Source organism: Myodes glareolus, chromosome 17, assembly GCF_982192425.1.
Source record: "Myodes glareolus chromosome 17, mMyoGla1.1, whole genome shotgun sequence".
Classification (NCBI taxonomy): Eukaryota; Metazoa; Chordata; class Mammalia; order Rodentia; family Cricetidae; genus Myodes; species Myodes glareolus.
Window position 1 is genome coordinate 60,635,778 of NC_142042.1, and position 19,407 is coordinate 60,655,184.

General features: G+C 45.3%; 2 protein-coding genes across 4 annotated transcripts; both read right to left on the reverse strand.

Annotated features, from left to right (window-relative positions):
* Positions 1-265: 265 nt before the first annotated feature.
* Positions 266-8,686, reverse strand: Pex11b (peroxisomal biogenesis factor 11 beta). Of its 2 annotated transcripts, none has more exons than XM_048446983.3 (4): positions 8,453-8,686; positions 7,415-7,530; positions 6,862-7,063; positions 266-1,427 (listed from the first exon to the last, which is right to left on the reverse strand). In XM_048446983.3, exons 1-4 carry the CDS (start codon positions 8,506-8,508, stop codon positions 1,028-1,030), a joined length of 774 nt encoding a protein of 257 aa, XP_048302940.1. In that variant the 5' UTR covers positions 8,509-8,686; the 3' UTR covers positions 266-1,027. The 2 variants fall into 2 exon arrangements, with proteins under 2 accessions (XP_048302940.1, XP_048302950.1); XM_048446993.3 differs by lacking the exon at positions 8,453-8,686 and adding an exon at positions 8,272-8,370.
* A 3,820-nt stretch (positions 8,687-12,506) lies between these two features.
* Positions 12,507-15,433, reverse strand: Rbm8a (RNA binding motif protein 8A). 2 transcript variants are annotated; one of them, XM_048446975.3, is made up of 6 exons: positions 15,312-15,433; positions 14,989-15,048; positions 14,806-14,880; positions 14,312-14,448; positions 13,680-13,816; positions 12,507-13,569 (listed from the first exon to the last, which is right to left on the reverse strand). In XM_048446975.3, the coding sequence occupies exons 1-6, from the start codon at positions 15,376-15,378 to the stop codon at positions 13,524-13,526; spliced, it is 522 nt and encodes a 173-aa protein (XP_048302932.1). In that variant the 5' UTR covers positions 15,379-15,433; the 3' UTR covers positions 12,507-13,523. The 2 variants fall into 2 exon arrangements, with proteins under 2 accessions (XP_048302932.1, XP_048302922.1); XM_048446965.3 differs by having other exon boundaries at positions 14,806-14,883.
* Positions 15,434-19,407: the final 3,974 nt, after the last annotated feature.

Sequence of the window (19,407 nt, forward strand, 5' to 3'; positions counted from 1 at the left end):
TTTCCCCCAAGACTTAAATTTTCATGAAAATCTGTAACGATGTTGGTTGCCAATGCCATGGAAACCCATCCATATCACAGAAACTAAGGCTTAAAATGACCAGAACATGAGAGGCCAGACCAGATGTCAATGAGCAGCTGGACAGAGTGGCATACACCTGTTCTCCTAGCTACTCAAAAGCCTGAGGCAAGAGAACTCAGAGTTTCGGGCCAGCCTGGGTATAACAGAGTGAGATTCCCATCTTGAAAATGAATAAGTAAGTCAGTGAGCAAACAAACCGATCTTTAATGTGCTGACCTGGAAGGCTTGCCTGCACTGTGGGCATGGACCACAGCTATTTACAGAGATTCATTGTACAGTATTTACAATGAGAGGCCAGACACAGCATCAACCTGGACAGTTAAAGAAAGGGCAGAGCCAGGAGAGGAAGGAAACTCTAATATCAAAGTGTAAGCAGACACGGGAAGGTATGGAGGAGAGAAGGGTCGGTGCCAAATCAGGAAGGAGGCTGGTGAGGCAGACACGGGGAGAAGTGTCGAATGGCCTTCGATGCAGAGATATGAGGAACAGTCTGCTGGGACATGAAATGAAGCCTCGAAAATTATGGAGTGTGAAGGAAACACACTATGCTCCATGCTGCCTCAGAAAAAGAATGCACTTTACCACTCAAAACGTGTGCTTCTCCTACCAAGAAGGAATTCTGTTTAAGTGTTCAGATAGGGGACTAAGAAAGACAATTCTGCCGCATGGTGACAAATTCTTAACCAGACTCAAGGCAGATAAAAGGGAAGAGAGCAAAGAGATTCGGGCGATGACAGAGAAGCCCAAACGCCTCTCAAGGCATGCTGGAGTCTTTCCAGCAACATCGCCTTCCTGACCTCGTCTTTGGCAAGGTTCTCCCCTCATTCCTGAGAATCTGGATCTAACTTCAATCAAGGAGTCGCATTAGGATGAGGCTGCCACATGGGGGACAATCTAAAACTCCACCTCACCAATTCAGGCTCCCTCCTTATCTTGTATCATAATGTCAGGGCTTGAGTCGTAGCCAGGGGCAGATTAGGGTGAGAATAGACAGAATGGAGGATATGAGGCCACAAAGGCCCACAATCCCAGGGCCACAGCGCCAGAGGCCTAGTTTGTCCAGTGGGATGAAGAGGTCACAGGCGTTTCTGAGCACATCCAGCAGAAGAGGGGGGTGACCTCGAAGGACACGAGCCAGGAGCAGGACCCGGAGCCGAAACTTCAGAGCTAGTTGTGGCAGGCACCCCCCTGGAGACCCTGATCCTCCAGGTCCCCCAGTCTCAACTCCTCCTGGGACTCCAGAAACCTTCATTCGCCGGCCATAAGCTGAGGTCTCTTGCTCCATCAGTAAGCGGATCTCATAAGCATCGCGGCTCAGATTCATGATGAGGGAGAACAGGTAGTACCTGGGATGCACGGGCAGACGCACAGGTTAGGACAGGCACGCAGTCTGTTCAGCACACCCTACACAAACTGAAACCCTTTTCTCATGCACTGAGTAGGAATTTCACATTAGAATGTGAGAAGCCAATGCTATAACCCACCACTGGAGATGCCCACTCTGGGAACTGGTGAGACAGCTTAGTGGATAAGAGCATTTGCCACCAACCCACATGGAAGATAGAACTGATGTCCTCAAGGTGCCCTCTGACTTCCACAGACACCACAGCACACACATGCACCCACATATACAATATAAACAAATTATTTTTTAAAAAGTTATAAACTATGTCCTGCCTTAAAAGTAAGAATGCAGCTCACTAGTAAGAGTATTTGCCTTGCAGGCATGAGTCCCTGAGTTCAATCTCAGCAACACCAAGAAAAGAACTGTCCTTCCTTCTGGACAATATGGTAAGTTCAATAAATTGATACAGAAAGACACATGGTCTCACTTACGTGTTAAATCTAAATAGCCTAACTCACCAGAGCACAGAATAAGATGGTGGTTGCTAGGATTGAAGGGTATGAGAAACAGGAAGACATTGGCCGGCGGGACAAACATTCAGTTCTACAAAGTACATAAGTTCTGTACATCTAACATACATGTACAACTGTACATGGCAACTGTGGTTACATGACTTCAGCACATACTTGAAATTTGTTAAATGAGATCTCAGCTCAGGTGTTCTTAATTAAGAAGATGTCACCATAAGGTTATGATCATTTAAACAGTTATTTATTTTACGTATATGAGTGTTTCATCGGCATGTATGTTTGTGCACCATGTGCCTGTATGCCTGGCACCAAGAAGGCCAGAACGGTGTCAGATCCCCTGGAACTGGAATTATAGGTGGTTGTGAGCTGCCATGTGGGTGCTAGGAGCTCACCTTGTGTCCTCTGGAAGAACAGTGTGGTGGTTTGAATAGGAATGGCCCCCACAGACTCATGTGTTTGAATGTTTGGACCATAGGGAGTGGCAATATTAGGAAGTGTGGCCTTGTTGGAGTAGGTGTGACCTCATTGGAGGAAGTGTGTCACTATGTGTGTGGACTCTGAATGTCTCATATATGCTCAAGCTACACTCAGCATACAGACTCCTTCTTCTGTATGTGGATCATGATGTAGACCTCTCAGCTCCTTCTCCAGCACCATGTCTGCCTGTGTGCCACCATGTCCTGCCATGATGATAATGGACTAAAGCTCTAAAACTGTAAGCCAGCCCAGTGAAATGCTTTCCTTTATAAGCGTTGCCATAGTCACGGTGTTGCTTCACAGCAATAGAACCCCACTGAGCCAGTGCTCTAACTGCTGCGCCATCTCTCCAGCCCATCATGCGTATGTTAACAATCCTGAGTATGGCGATCACATCACAATACAGATTCAGGACACCACACTGTATGCCTAAATCCATATAGCTATACCCCAGAAATAATAAAGAAAAAAGAACTCTCCTACTATTCTATAATTAGTATGTATTTATATGTAACTTAAGATCCTGACTTAAAATTTGTGTCATGATATCTGTCAAGATTAACTTCAAATTTCATTTTGAGACAATCCTTATAATACAACACATTGAACTGCAGAGACGGCAGTGGTAACGGGCTCGCCGTGCAAGTGTGAGGACCCAAGTTCAGATCCCCAGAACCTATGTAAATGCCAGAAGACATGACAATAGGGAATCTCTCAGAATAAGATGGCTAGTCGGACTAGACTTGTATAGGTGGACTTGGATTCAACTGAAAGACCTGCCACAATGAATAAGGTGGAGAAAGACAGACTTCTGAAGCCAAGCTTGGGCCCCACGTGCATAGATGTGCTCAGACATTCACACATATTTGTTACTACATATACACACATAAAATACACACATGAAACACACACACACTCACAGGGAGGGGGAGGGAACACATTTAACTTGACCCTAATAATGCAAACAATTTTTCTTTTTTTTTTTTGGTTTTTTGAGACAGGGTTCACTGTAGTTTTAGAGCCTGTCCTGGAACTAGCTCTTGCACAGAGATCCGCCTGCCTCTGCCTCCCTAGTACTGGGGTTAAAGGCGTGCGCCACCATCGCCCGGCATAATGCAAATGATTTTGAAAGAACAATTTTAGTTGTTCAAGAAACACATACAGACCAAAGTGGTGATGCATGCCTATAATCCCAACATTTAGGATCAGGAGTTCAACGACAACATGGGCTACATGAGACCCTGTTTTAAAAAAGAGAGAAGAAAAAAGATTTACACATACTTTAGAGGATTTAAATCCAATCTTTAAGAGAAAAAAAAAGACCACCCCCAAAAGGCCCAGAGATTAAGTGACTGCTAGAGACATTAGATAATAAATTTCTTAAGCACAAAAATATACATTATTCACTATGTAAACTAGACATACCTCAAACTCACAGAGACCCCTGCCTTTGTCTCCAAGTGCTGGAATTAAAGGCACACACCACCATACCCAGCCCAACCCAAAAGTCTTTTTTGTTTGTTTATTTTTGCTTTTCAAGACAGGGTCTCACTGTATAGCCCTGCCTGTCTAGAAACTCACTCTGTAGATTAGGCTGGTCTCAAACTCATAGAAATCCATCTGCCTGTGCCTCCCGAGTGCTGGGATTAAAGGTGTGCACCGCCACACCTGGCACATTTTTATTATGTTTTGAGGCAGGATTTGCTTTACTATGTAGTCCAGGCTGGCTATGAATTCTCCATCCTGCCTAAACCTTCCTAGTATTGGATTTACAGGCATACATTAGCTAAGTCTTAAATACAAAAGCCATAGGTTTCTTTGTTCTTGTTATGATGGCTGTGTGTGTGTGTGTGTGTGTGTGTGTGTGTATGTTTGTGTTTGATGTGTAACAAGGTATACACATGCAGAGATCAGAGGTAGACTCCGGATGTCTTCTACTGCTCCCTCCCATATATCTTGAGACAGGGTCTTTTACTAAACTTGGTGCTCTTCCGTTGGCTAGACTGGCTGGCTGGCTGGCTGAGACCCTGAGATCCTCCTGTCTCCACCTCCCAGCACTGGGGTCACAGGCCCGAGTCACTCCTGCAGGCTTATGTGGGTGCTGGGGACCCACACTTAGACATCTCTGCAGCCTGTGCTTTGCTTCTGATCTACTCTAGCCAACAGTGATCTACACTCAATAAATTGTCCTAGTCTAGAACCTACCCTGAGAGGCTGGAGGTGAACTGCTTCCAGAGGACTCAAGGCTGGTTTCGAGCACCTGTGTCAGGTGACTCACAGCCCTGTAACTCCAGCTCCTGCGGGATCCAACATCTCTAGCACCTGCAGGCATCTGCACTCATACACACACATGCCAACACAGATACCTACGTAACTAAAATGAATATAAATAAATCTTTAAAAAGACTGTGGGATTTTCTGTTATCCCCTTGGGAAAAAAAATTAAATGGCGATTCTACATCCAAGTGTCAGCTGCAGTCGCCTCTTATCTAGACGGTCACTCTGGTCTTTGAACTGGTCTCTCTGGCCATTCTTGTCCTTACCCCAACCACTGAGCTTGATAAAGGAGCTAGTAGCATGAGTGTAAACCACATCACTACATCTGCTCTTAAAATATCCACTTGTTTTCTTCTTATCCAATTACAGTGAAACCTAGGGAGACAGCACTCTACCCATGAGCTGCATCCTCTATAATCGCTGTAACTCTGCGTGCGTGCGTGCGTGCGTGCGTGTGTGTGTGTGTGTGTGTGTGTGTGTGTATGTAGGCACAGGTATGCTATGGTATGGTGTGGAGGATGGAAAGCCCACTTGCAGGACTCAATTCTCTCCTCCCATCACAGACCCTAGGGATTGAACTCAGGTCATCAGGTTTACCCAGCAAGCACCTTTAACCTAGTTAAAGGGACTAGTTATGGTATCACAGGCCTGTAATCCTGTCCTAACTGGGGGTTGGGGAGCCTAAAGCAGGAGAATCCTGAGTTCAAGGCTAAATTAGGGTATATAGTGAGACCTATCTCAAAAATAACAAGAAAATAAAATTATAAAATAAGAACAAAACAAACAAATAACAACAACAACAAACTCAAACAGGCCAAAAGACTCAGCAAGGTAAGGGCTCTGTCAACAAATGTGATGACCTGGTTTGGCCTTGAGATCTACATGGTGGAAAAAGAGAACCAACCTTTGCAATCTGTCCTTCACACATGGTGTGGCAATGCCACCTGCCCCCGCCCCCACTAATAATAAATAAAATTTTTAAAAGGAGAAATGGAATAAATGAGTAGGAAGGCAATGAGGGTAGACTATCTGTGGTTTAGATATAACTAAAATAATACAATATTTGTCACCTCCAATCTCAGACACTTAGTATGGCACAGCAATCTAACTTCTGAACGATATTGTAATTCTTTTATGGCTTAAGATACAAATGAAGATTGGAAACCAAATGGTTGGTTAAGATAGATAGTGGTGAACACCTTTAATTCCAGTTCTTTGGGAGCAGAGTCAGGTAAATCTCTGTGAATTCAAAGCAGTAGAATCTACACAGTGAGTAAACCAGGACTACGTAGTAAGACCCTGCCTCAAAAACAGATAAAGGAATGACTAATATATAGTCCTAGCATCCATGGAGGATTAACTCCAGGATCCTGCACTCTGCTTAACCAAACCCACAGCTGCTCAAATCCCTTAGATAAAATGGTATTGCATTTATATATAACCTGCCCAATCCTCTGTATCCACCTCCACATTGTTTATAATATCTAATACAATATCTACCAATATAAAGAAATGTTATATCTATATATATATAACTATATCGTCTAAGAAATAACAACACAAAACACTTTCACATGTTCAATTCAGATGCACCTTTCCCCACGACGTTTTCTATCTGTAGTTGCTTGAATCAAAAGACATGGAAACAATGGCTATGAAAAGCCAAGTGTATACTCAGAAAATCTTGACCTAATACTGTCTCATAAGTAGCAAGTTACAGGCCAGGAAGCCGGCTTGGAAGGTGGGAGCATTGCCATGCTGGCCTGATGGCCTGAGCTTGGCACCTGGACCTCACAGTGGGAGGTGAGAGTCTGTTGTCCTCTGACCTACAGATGTGTGCCATGGTGCACTCCCTCTCCTGCCATAATTCTCTTTTAAAACATATAGAACGATGGCTTAGTGAAAACACCTCTGCTCTTCCCAGAACCCACACGACAGCTCACAAACATCTGCAATTCCAATTCAGGTGCCCTCTTTTGGCTTCTGCCAGCAACAGGCACATAACTGGTGCTCAGACGTACATGCAGGCAAAACATCCATACACATAAAAGTAAAGTATTATAAATGTGTGTGTCTGCGTGTGTGTATGTGTGTGCAAGCCATGTGGAATGGAGGCCACAAACAGTCTTATAGAAGAAAACAAAACCAAACCTGAATGAACGCTGCGCCCACTTTTCCTGGTCCACACGGGGAGCTAGTCCGGACTTCCCAGCCCACAGAACATTGTCACAGGCGAAGTATAAGGCTCGGTTGAGATGACTAACAGTGATGCAGAATCTCAGGACAACATCGGAGAGGTGCACAGCTCTTTTGGCTGACTCAAGCGCGTCTGCCGAGTTACCCAGGCGGAGCACTTGTGGAGAAGAACAAGGGAAAGCGAGGGATTTGAAGTAGAGGCAGAGGTGGGGGTAGAAGAAAGAAAAAGGGTAATAGTTGAGCAAGCAATAACAACATACAATAAAAAAGTAAAAATAATTTGCTCCTTTTTAAACTTCAAATCACAGTTAAATCTTGTCCCAGTTTAGTTTTTACTTGCCCGTTCTCTCTAATCCATTATAAATAACTTTCTTACACCTGTTGTCTTATCTCAGTTGGAGGCGTGCAGAAGAGCTAAGGATGGCAAACTGGCATAAGGGGAAACACAGGAAGGATAGGCAATGGGCCAATAGCTGGGAATGATAAAAGAAGGGTTTGGTACACTTACGCTTTCTTCCAAGACTCAGATGACCTTCCAACTGTCGAATCTGTTTCTGTAACACAGGACTGGCCCCATGTCTCTGCAAAGCATGGCCAAGAAGGGAACAGGCATACTGGGCAGCCCTGGAGGGGAGGACAGGAAAAGTAAGGGACAGGGCTCCCTAACCTCTCTGCCAAAAATGTTTGCCAGTAGGCTGGTGAGGTGGTTAAGAGCACTTGCTCTTGCAGAGGACCAGGCTCCATTCCCAGCACCCACATGGTGGCTCCCAACTGCCTGTAAGTCCAGTTCCAGGCCATCCATCGCCCTCTTCTGACCTCTGCAGGCACCAGACACACATGTGGTGCACACACATACTTGTAGACAAAACATTTCGACAAATAATAATGAATCTGAAAACAAAAACTCTTCCGGGGACATTTCCTCCTCCTTTTCACACGAATATTTTTCCGTTTCTCCTCAAGGCCAGGGAAGGGAACGACGAGAGGGGAAAATACAGCCTATGAGAGCGGGAGGAGCACTATTTGGAGCTAAGAGAGTAAGAGTTTCAAAAATGGTGAGGCCTAAAGGGGCCAGTAAACGGTCGGGATCCATCACAAGCGTCCACGCGCGAGTTTATATATGAAACACGACAGAGGGCGATCTAGTTGAAGGGCAGACTAGTCTTCCAGACCGGGGAACTAAGAGATTAAGCTCCGTAAACGGTACTGAACCCGAAGGAGAGCCGAGACAGCGCGGCTGCTAGGTGACAGCCGGGGAGAGGACGCAGAACCGGGAGGATCGCCCCTCATGCCACCACAGCAGTGAGGAAACTTGCTTTGTGGACACGGTAACCCCGGGCGGCCTCCCCGTTGGCCCACTCATGCCTCAGTTTCCCCATCTTTCCCGTGAGCAGGAAAGAATCATGTCACAACCGGCTGCAGAGTGCGCCTCCCGGGCCGCGCGGGCCCCCGTAGCCAGAGCTGACCCTCAGGGACCCCGTAGCGCGCCCGTCGCCTCGCGGGAACCTGCTCTGCTCTCCCGCCCGCGCTCCTCCGTGGGCCGCACCTACACAGCCGCTCCCGGGCTTGGCTCTGAGCACTGAAGCGGACCCAGGCGTCCATGACAGCGGCAGCCCGGGCCCACGGCGCCGCGGCCCGCCTGCTTCCAGCCCCTAGTCACGCCTCCCGGGCGGGCAACGGGGCTTCGCGAGGGACAAACGGCGGCAGGAAAGCCAACCAGCGGAGCCGGCCCTGGAGCGGAATCTCAGGACGCGCAGCGAAATGGGTGCATTTCCGGCAGAGCACCCTCTGGGCCGGTATCCAGCCTCTAAGCACGTCCCCACAAGCACCCGGCTTTAAATGCTCAGCAGCAAGGGGCGGGGCCTGCGGTGCTGTCGGATGCCCGCCTGGGCGTGTACCGTCCAGCCCTATCCCACTAGGCGCTGAAGAACCCTGTAGCCCAGACTAACTGTCCAAGGGAAAGAGGGTGTGATGTGATCCTGCTTGGTAACCTCCTCCCGAATAGGTGAAGAGTTCAGGGGCAGAACTAAGTGGACGAAATTCACAGGCTACCACATCTGTAGGCCTAAGGCACACCTTCGGGGTCAGCGGTGGTGAAGGACCGTCTGGGAGAAATGAGGAGTGGAAATAGGTCAGAGATGCCCACCTTCTTAGGGGTAGCCAGGTCCGAATGGGAGTGACCACTGTGCTCTGTTTTGCTTTGCTGTAAGACATCTGGCCCTGCTGTGGTCAGTGGCACCACAGTAACCCAGCCAGTTCCATTCCTTCCCTGCCCAATTGTTGACTTGTTTAACCGTTGCCAATTTAACGGCCACTTCTGCGGTTATGTCCCTAGATGCAATCTGAAACATTCTTGTTCAGTATCTCGTTGAGGAGGTCGCATGTTAGGCACCCATGCTTCTCAAAACTAACTGCCACGTGGGTAACTTTCCTGCCACGAAGCAGGTCTCAGCGCTCAGGTGGAAGGTGTGAACAGGTGTAAATGAGATGTACAGGGAAAATCTGGCTTCTTCCTTGCCTCAGGTGAGTTGTCAGGGATGCAGGCTGGGCTGAACAGGAAATTTGGTTACAGTAGGTGCCTGGGAAGTTACTGCCTTGCATGCTGTGCAGGCCACTAGCCATGGATCCTCAGGGAGGAAGCCTTTGCCATCTCCTGGGAAGATCATTTACATGCTAGAGAGCTATATTTTGCTGGATGCGATGGCAAATCCCTGTAGTCCCGACACTTAAGGCAGAGGCAGACCAATGAAAGTTTACAGCCATCTTAATTCATCTACAGAGCTCCATTCAGTCCAGCCCGATTTTAAGTGAAGGGTGCTAGCTTGTGGTTAGGAGTGCTTACTGCTCTAGCCACGCACCAGGGTTTAATTCCCAGCATGCACATGGCTGCTCACAACTGTCTCTAACTCCAGTCCAGGAGATCTGATGCTTTCTTCTGGTCTCCATGGCACTAGGAACACACGTGGTTCACATATGTACACTTCAAGCTGTCAGTGGGCATAGTGACACACACGTTTAATCTCAGCACTTGAGAAGCAGAGGCAGGTGGATCTCTGAGTTCAAGGCCAACCTGGTCTACAAGCAGGTTTCAGGACAGACAGGGCTACATAGAGAAACCCTGTCTCAAAAAAATTAAAAAAAAAAAATGAAAGAAGAAAAGAATGTGGTTTGGCTAGAGTAGACTCAAGGAGCACTTGTTCTTAGAGATGACCTGGGTTCAATTCCCAACACACACGAAAGCTCACAACCATCTGTAACTCCAGTTCCAGGGGACCTATCACCTCCTCTAACTTCAGTAGGTGCACATGAAACACAGACAAACATGTAAAGCACATACCATACAAGTACTTTTTCTTTTTAAAGCCTGGAGCTTTGGGTTAAACTTTGTGTTTTTCACTCCAAGAAATAATGTCCATTAACACCAATATACTTAGATGCTAAAGGTACTTATGCCAACTTCCTGTCTGCTATGCCCAGCCACGGTGAGCTAAGAGTGAAATGTGTATCTAACCCGCTTTTGAAATCCAGGAAAACTTCTGAGGTAAAATTTGACCCTTGAAAAACAGAAAGGTGTGAAAACAAGTAAATGTGGGTCTCAGAAGTTCCTTCTAAAGCTGAGGAACAGAAAATGGACAATGTGCAAAGAGAGGAAAGGTGGGCTAGGTCAGAGTTTGTATCCTATCCTGAAGCAAAGAGACACACTAGAAGGTGGAGCGTGACATATACAGGTTGTGATTTTTAGTCTAACTTTGTAGCTATTAAAATTAGTTAAGTATTGTTGTGTATGCCTGTAATCGCAGCACTCTGGAGACAGTAGCAGGAGGATCACAATTTCATGACCAGCTTAATCTATGTCACGAGTTTCCAGTTAACCAGGGTGATATAGCAAGATCATCTTTAAAAAGATCTAATCCTCAAATCATAAAGTATCAGAAATTTAACACAAGCCCGACTAACTGGCCTGCACCTGTTACCTCAACAATCCAGCACTGGAGGGGAATGTAGTAACATAGCTCAGGTCCAGGCTAGCCTGATCTAGTTAGTTTTAAGGCCTTGCCTAAAAAGTAGTAGCAGCCTCAGCAAAAGCCTGACTATAGGTCTAAGGCAGAAAAAAAATTTTTTTTACAATGTTACAAACAGGATCTCCATCACCCACTACTAAAAAAACACCTAGGGTTGGAGTTGGCTTTATGGCTAAGAGCACTGCATGGTTAATAGCTTTGGGGTACTGGCCTTAGGGCATAGCCTTGTGTGCTACCTGAGGACTGAAAAGCTGAAGGGGGAAGCACACAGGCTTGTGCTTGGCATGGTCGGAGACCTAAACAGTGGAAAGGCGGCACAGGATCAGTGGCTGCTTCAGCCTTACTTTGAGTTTGTCCTTTTTAATGCACCCCTTAAAAAACCAGCTTTTATAGCTTTGTGAGTTCAGGCTTCACACTGGCTACTCTTCAGAGGACATAAATTCAATCTGGGGACCCACATGGCAGATTACAACCATCTGTAACTCCAGTCCCAGAGGAGCTGGGGCCCTGGGCAACAGGCACACATATGATGTACAAACATATGGAGACAAAACGCTCATAATAACTAAATATTAAATTTAAAAAAATTGTCAGGCGGTGGAAGCACATGCCTTAAATCCTGGCACTCAAGAGGCAGAGACAGATGTATCTCTGAGTTCAGGGTCAGCCTGGTCTATAGAGAGAGTTCAAGGACTATTGGGACACCTAGCATACATTCAGACACACATAAATAATGGAATTAGGAATGGTAGGAAATTATTCCTGTATGCTCAAGTTTCAAAGTCATAGTAGTTAAAAGGAGGGTTTCTACTGTACATGGTTAAGTTCTCTAGGAGAAAGGAAAGTTCGAAGGCCACACAATCCCCTTTCCACCTCCTCTCCCAAGACCTCATAGAACCAGGCTGACCTGTCAACAGGCTATGTGGCTGAGTAAGGATGAACTAAACTTTTGGTTATTCAACCTTCACCTCCTAAATTAGTGCTAAGATTATAGGCAGAAGGCAGCACGTCATTTTTTTTATTTTTTGGTTTTTCAAGACAGAATTTCTCTGTGTAGCAGCTCTGGCTATCATGGAACTCACTTTGTAGACCAGATTGGCCTTGAACTCACTGAAGTCTGCCCGCCCCTGCCTCCAGAGTGCTGGGATTAAATGCATGTGCTACCCCGCCCGTCCCATGTCCATTTTGTGGTTTTTGTGAACAAAACCCAGTGCTTATGCATAGTAGACAGGCATTCTACCAACTGAACCACACCCCTACTCCTCTGAGCTATTTTTATATTTCTCAAACAAAACAAAAAAATATCCAGTTATAGAAGATCTTCCCAGCTAATTCAGAATAGTCAAGTCATATCCAAGTAGTTCAGCTAATGTCTCTCTGGCGGATACAATTTTCCTTAAGTCCCTCATGCTTGCTCAATTCATTCTCTCAAATACTTCAGAATATCTAGTTTTATTAAACCAATAGTTAATATCTATTACCAGAAAGAGCCAAGGCACCCTAACCCTGCAAATCTAAGATATTTTCTTAACCAATCCAAACCCCCAGCAATTTATCAAAAGGAAGGGAAGGGCAACATCTGAAAAAATGTTAAGTTTAATATTTGCCATTATGCACTGAGGAGACAGAGACAGGAGTATTTTAAGTCTGAGGCCAATGTGGTCACATAGTGACCCACACAGACTTTAAAACAACAAAAATTCCACAAAGTTATTATACACATATCAAAAAATTATTTCAACTAAAAACTAAGTTAAGGGACAGCTATATTATTTTTTGAGACAGGGTTTCTTTGTGTAGCCCTAGCTGTCCTGGAAGTCACTCTGTAGACCAGGCTGGCCTCGAACTCAGAGATCCCTCTGCCTCCCGAATGCTGGGGTTAAAGGTGTGTGTCAACACTGACAGGCTGCAGTGTCCTTTTTAGAAGTGCACTGTTACATAGTACTCAAGCGTGGTTTCTTTTGTGTTGTAAGATCTAACAAATTTCACGTTTAGCACCATATTCAAGGCAGAGCAAGCTGAGCACACTCAAAATCCCCATGTTTTAATTAGAGGGACCACATAAACTGGGTATGGGACCCAAGCCTGAAATTTTAGCACCTGGGAGACAGAGGCAAAGTAATCAGAAGTTCAAGGTCATTCCCCTCGGCTACACAATGAGTTCCTGGAATACACAAGACTCTGTCTGAAGAGAAGCACTAATATCTGCTCATAAGAGTAAATAAGAATCACTCCTTAATGCCATAAAAAAAATTTACAAAATTCTCACTATCCCTGCTCTTGTCTTTTGTCTTTAAGAAGAAATGAGCAGAGTCTGTACCTGAGCCTTTCTAGAAACTCAGCGTTCCCTCCAGACAGGAGCATCTTCCCAATGACTCGGAACGCCTTACGGCAAACAGCTCGTCAGTCTTCAGAACAGCAAAGTGTGTTTAAATGTAGGAAACAAAATGGAACATTTATTTCTTTAACTCAAAGCAATACTAAGAAGATTGGGTAAGAAATTAAATATAAACAGAAGCTCTACCCTGGCCCTATTTATGCAAGGCAGTATAACCAGAATGGTCTGGAGAGACCACCTGGGGAACAGGGGATCTATCAACGACGTCTCCGGTCTGGACTCCTGCTTCGCCTTCGGCCACCTCTAAGAAAAATAAAAAAGAAGGGGAATCCATCAGAGGACAACACAAAATCCTTATTTATCTTACTTATGTTCCCTTCACCAAGATAAATATTTACCCCCCTCCATTTTACCTCCTCTTGCCCTTTGGTGGACCACGAACAAAACACCAGTCAACACTGATTGGCTGTCCCATCAAATCTTGACCATTGAGTCCCTCCATGGCAGCCTGAGCCTCTTTGTATGTTTCATACTCAACTAGAGTATATCCCTGGAAAAAATATAAAAGTGTCAAAAGTATACTTCACCAACCGCCAAGTACCCTTTTCCTTAAACCTGATCTGCATACTTAACCGGAAAAATTTATCAGCTCTATACAGCGAAAAGTGCATCATACATCCCCATTATACACACAACATACCCATTTTGTTTGTCTCTTTCTTTTTTTAATATTTATTTACTACGTATACAATATTCTTTCTGTGTGTATACCTACAGGCCAGAAGAGGGTACCAGACCTCATTACAGATGGTTGTGAGCCACCATGTGGTTGCCGGGAATTGAACTCAGGACCTTTGGAAGAACAGGCAATGTTCTTAACCACTGAGCCATCTCTCCAGCCCCGTTTGTCTCTTTCTTGTGGGTAACAAAGTCAATTTCCATGTCATTTCGCTTAATCCCTGTTCTTGGCCAACCACAGCAAATACAAACTAACCAATGCAGCTAAGAGTTATGAGTGAAGGAGGCAAAAAAAAAAAAAATCTACCTTCAAGTATCCGGTGCGCCTGTCCAAGTTAAGGTGGATGTTTTTTATCTCCCCATATTCAGCGAATTTGTCATGGATATCTTCCTCGGTGGCTTCTTCGTGGACTCCAGTGACAAAGAGAATCCAACCTTCAACAGCTGTTGGGTAAGGGAAGGTGTTGTATGAGCACATAAGAAAAAACTCAGGAGGCAGAGGCAGGCAGATCTGGGAGTTCTGGGACAGAGCAACTTCTAGGTCAGCTAGAGCTACCACGTGAGACTCTGTATCAAAAAACCTAAAAAAGTCTGGGCATGGTGGCACAGGCCTTGAATCCCAGCACTCTTGGAGGCAGAGGGAGGCGGATCTCTGAGAGTTAGAGGCCGGCCTGATCCAAAAAGAGTTGTGGGTCAGCCAGGACTACTGACAGAGAAAAAGAGTGAAAAGAGAGAGAGATTGGCTAAACTTTATTCCCATTTAAGTGCCAATACAGACTCCCAGAAGTCCTGTTTACTCACAGCGCTGTGGTCCAGGTTCATCGCCATCCTGTTCCACGCTGTCATAATCCTCTCGCATCCGTGCTCGGGACCCCTCTTCTAAAAGAACACATACCAGATCACCGAAAACTGTCCTTCATATGTGTTCCCACCGGACCCGTACTTCTCCCTATTAGACCACTCTATACTGTTCGCCACACTCACCGGAGCCAAAGCCGCGGCCCTTCCGTTTCTTCGCTTTTTCTTTTAGTTTATGGATGCTCTCTAGAGTTCCAGATTAGAAAATAAGAAGCAGCAAAAATAAGAGTCATTTAAAAAAAAACCTGTCTCGTTCCCAAGACTATCTGGAAGCATAAAACAGGGACTCCAGCTTCAGTGCCTTCCCGGTTCCACCCCTAATTCCTTCCCAAGGGGGCGGAGTCTCTCTAGTGGAGACCCAGTTCGTGGGCATGCACCCCAGAAGTTTCTCCTATTGATTCTCCTCTCGTTTCTTCCCCTCTTCCCGCAGCCGCCTCCACTCTCCTCACCGTCCCCATCCTCATCCATGGCGAAATCCTCGCCCCCGGCCTCGTGAAGATCCAGTACGTCCGCCATCTTGGTTCCCTCGGAGCTCTCGTCCGTGCCGCTAGGAGCTAGGCACCTCGGGAAACTGTCGCAGAGGGGAAACGTCACCAGTCAGGCTAGCCAATCAGAGATTGACTCCAAGCCCCGCCCTCGGCGTGGCGAAAAGTCTCAAATGCAGGCGGACCTAATTTAAAGTGGAGCTGGAAACCTGTCGTGGCTGCGCGCTTTTAATCCCAGCACTCGGGAACACGGGTGGATCACTTTGAGTTCAAAGCCATCTCAGTCTTCGTGGTGAGTTCCAGGCCAGTTAAAGCCTCATAATTTGGCGTGTTTTGTTTTGTGACAGTCTCTTTGTAGCCCTGGCTGGCCTCGAAGTCATAGAGATCCACCAGCTCCCGACTTCCACGTACTGGGGTTAAAGGCCTGCGCCACCACGCCAAGCTCTAAGGCTACAGGATGAGACTCTCTCAAAAATATATATAGTAGAGTCAAATAAAATGGTGCCGGAAGTGCTCCTACAGCTATCACAGGTTATGAGCGCTTCCGCTTTGTGACAAATTCATTGGCTTTCTCTTAAAACCTTCAGCTAACAAGAAATCCTTTTAAAACCGTGTTGATTTCGTTATTAAAGGCTTATTTAAGGAAACTTACCCCCATTCCATACTAGAAAATGGCAGTCGAATTAAATTTTTGTTTTTAATCTTAAACAGCGAGGGATGAGATGTCTCAGCAGGAAGACTGTTGCTACCAAGTCTGACACCCTGGGTTCAATCCCTGGCAACCATAAGGTGGAAGAAAAGAAACGGCTTTTGCAAGGTGTCCTCTAGATGCCTGCCTTCATACAAGATGTAAACACACGTATATATACAAATAAGTAAATGTTGTTAGGACTAAAAAGTAACTTAAAGCATATATCTTCTATTTGAAGAAGCAATCCAATCTTCATAGGAAGCATTAAAAAATAAATAAGTTGGGGACTGGAGAGATGGCTCAGAGGTTAAGAGCACTGACTGCCCTTTGAGAGGTCCTGAGTTTAATTCCCAGCAACCACTTGGTGGCTCAAAACCATCCATAATGAGATTTGGTGCCCTCTTCTGACCTGCAGGGATACATGCAGACAGAACACTGTATACACAATAAATAAATCCTAAAAATAATCAACATTACTTGCTCAAAAACTGCCGCTGGCACAGAATTTTAGAAAAACTGGTAGAAGAGCCATGCTTTTACACGCCTTTAATCCCAGCACTTGGGAGGCAGAGGCAGGTGGCCCGGGATACTTAGAAACCCCATACTTGGGGAAGAGGAGGAGAAGAAGGAAGAAGAAAACTATTAGATGAGGACAGTTGGAATTTGATTGACCAGGCAGATAGCCAATTTTTGTTGTTTTGAGAGTCTCACTGTAGACCAGGCTGAATGTTGCTTAATTGATCAATGTAGTACAGTGGTATTCCTGAAGCCCTCGGCTCTATAGCCAGCATGGCACAAGCCAGGGCCAGACAAGAAGGGAAGGAGGCATCAGAGCCCTAAAACCAGCAGCTTTACCATCCTTGAAGGTAGTACGGTGGATTAGTCAGGGTTAGTCAGAGTTCTCTAGAGTCACAGAACTTACAGAATGACTCTCTCTCTCACACACACACAAGATTTATCAGAATGACTTACAGGCTGCAGTCTAGCTGTGAATGGAAAGTCCAAAAATCTAGTACCTGCTCAGGCCCACAAGGCTGGGACTTGTGTTTATGCTGGAATCTGGAAGTAGGCTCAATGCCAGTGAAGGAATGGCAAGAACTTCCTTTTCCTATGTTTTTATGTAGACTTCCAGCAGATAGACCAGATTAAAGGTCTGTCTTCCCACTTCATGATCGGGATCAAAGATGTGCATCCTCCCTCAAGGGTCTGGACTAAATGTGGATTCACCCACTTCAAGCAGAAAATCTCTTACAAGTGTGCCTTTCATTTCTGAATTGTGTTAGTGTTCACTAGAGTCACAGAATTTATGGAATGAATCTTTCAGAGAGCGAGAGTGTATATATAGCTATAGATATTCACACACACACACACACACACACACACACACACACACACACACACACGGAATGATTTGTAGGCTGCAGTTCAACAATGGCCAGCTATGAAGTCTAAGAATCTAGGAGCTGCTCAGTCCCACGAGGCTGGTGGTCTCAGCTGGTCTGCTGGGATCTCCAGAAGGAATGGATGGGCTGATGGAGGTGAGGGCAAGCAGATGAAGAACACCCTTCCTTCCCCCATTGTCCTCATATAGGCTTCCAGCAGATGGCATAGCCCAGATTAAAGGTGCGCATTCCCGCCTCAAGATCCAGAACAAAGTCATGTTGCCTTCCTGCCTCAAGATCCAGATCACACGTGTGCCCTCCATTTCTGGATTGTAGTTCATTCCAGATACAGTCAAGCCGACAACCAGGAAGAGCCATCATATATGGGTATTTTCGTTTTGTTTAGTTTGAGACAGGGTCTCCCTGTGTAGACCAGGCTATCTTATTGATCCTTCCCTACACTTGCTCTTACCTATGGTGTACTCTTTCTCACCTCAGGATTTTGCAGGGATGTAGCTAGGTGGTAGAGCACTTACTTGGCCTGCTTTCATGCTGAGGCTGTTCCTCCAGGTCTTTGGCATGGATGGCCCCACCTCATCCTTTAGGGTCAGTACTCTCACTGAAGGCATTTTTATTACCCTCCTTTCCTGTTTCTTTCCTTCTTAGAATTGAGAAAAGGATGTTCAGTTGCCTTGTATTGTTTCTAACTTGTTTATCAACTGTCTCCCCTCCCACTATGATGCAATTTATGAAGTAAAGATGCTTCTTTCTAATTATCTCTAAAACTGGTGCCCAGTGCCTGTCTCATGGTAAAGAAGAAAAGAGTGAATTTTAAAATGAAAGGGAATTCTGTATGCTTAAAGTTATGTGACTAGGAATAAATCTATAAATAGCAGCTTAGGATCATTTTGCCATGCTAAAGGTTTTTTTTAGTTTAATCCTAAATAAGAAATTACACTTCAGATATCTTCAGTGTTCATGATTTTTTTTTTAAGATTTATTTATTTAAGACGAGTCTCACAAGTCCTGACTGGCCTTGAACTCAATATGGTCTAGACTGGCCTTGAAACCAAAAAGATCTGTCTGCCTCACACAAGCCACCTCAGCCTGCCTTACTTGTATCTGTGTGGTAGTGGAAGCTGAACACAGTGGCCTAAAGAGCCCAGAAGAGAATATCAGAGCTAGAGTTTCAGGCTGCTGTGAACTTCCCCATACAGGTGCTAGGAACCCAACTCAGGTCCTCTACAAGAGCAGCAAGGGTTCTTAACCTCTGAGCAATCTTTCCTCTAGCCCTGTATTTATGACTTTTAACATTTGAAACCCCTCCCCCCGATAGCTTCTAAATTATTTTTTGCTTGGCATTTTTTTCTTAAACAGATTTTTAAAACATAAATTTACTCTAAAGGGACATTTAGTCACAGTACTGTAAATAGAAAAGCAAGGTTTTCTACAGTAAATTTGCACAAAAATATGATGTAAAAAGTGTTTTGCAAGCTGGGTGGTGGTGGCACATGTCTTTAATCCCAGCACTTGGGAGGCAGAGGCAGGCGGATCTCTGTGAGTTCGAGGCCAGCTTGGTCTACAAGAGCTACTTCCAGGACAGGCTCCAAAGCTACAAAGAAACCCTATCTCTTAAAAAAAAAAAAGTATTTTCCCTATCTCGCACAAAGCCTTGCGTTGGTCCCCAGGGACACACAAACCTAGTATGGTGATGCATGCCTGTAACCCCAGCTCTCAGAGGCAGGAGGCTCAGAAGTTTAAGGTCATTCTCCAGTATACCAAGAGCTCAAGACCAGTTTGGAATACTTGAGAATGTGGGGTTTTGTTGTTATATTGTTTTTAATGTGTTGGTCCATCTACCAGTAAAGTCATCTTAGCTGACATCAAGGGCTTGTTGAAGAATACAATGTTGTGTCTTTATGGAATAGGCATTTCAACACCAATGAGAGTGAGAGAGAGGAGATGTCTGCAGTGGACTGAAGCCAGC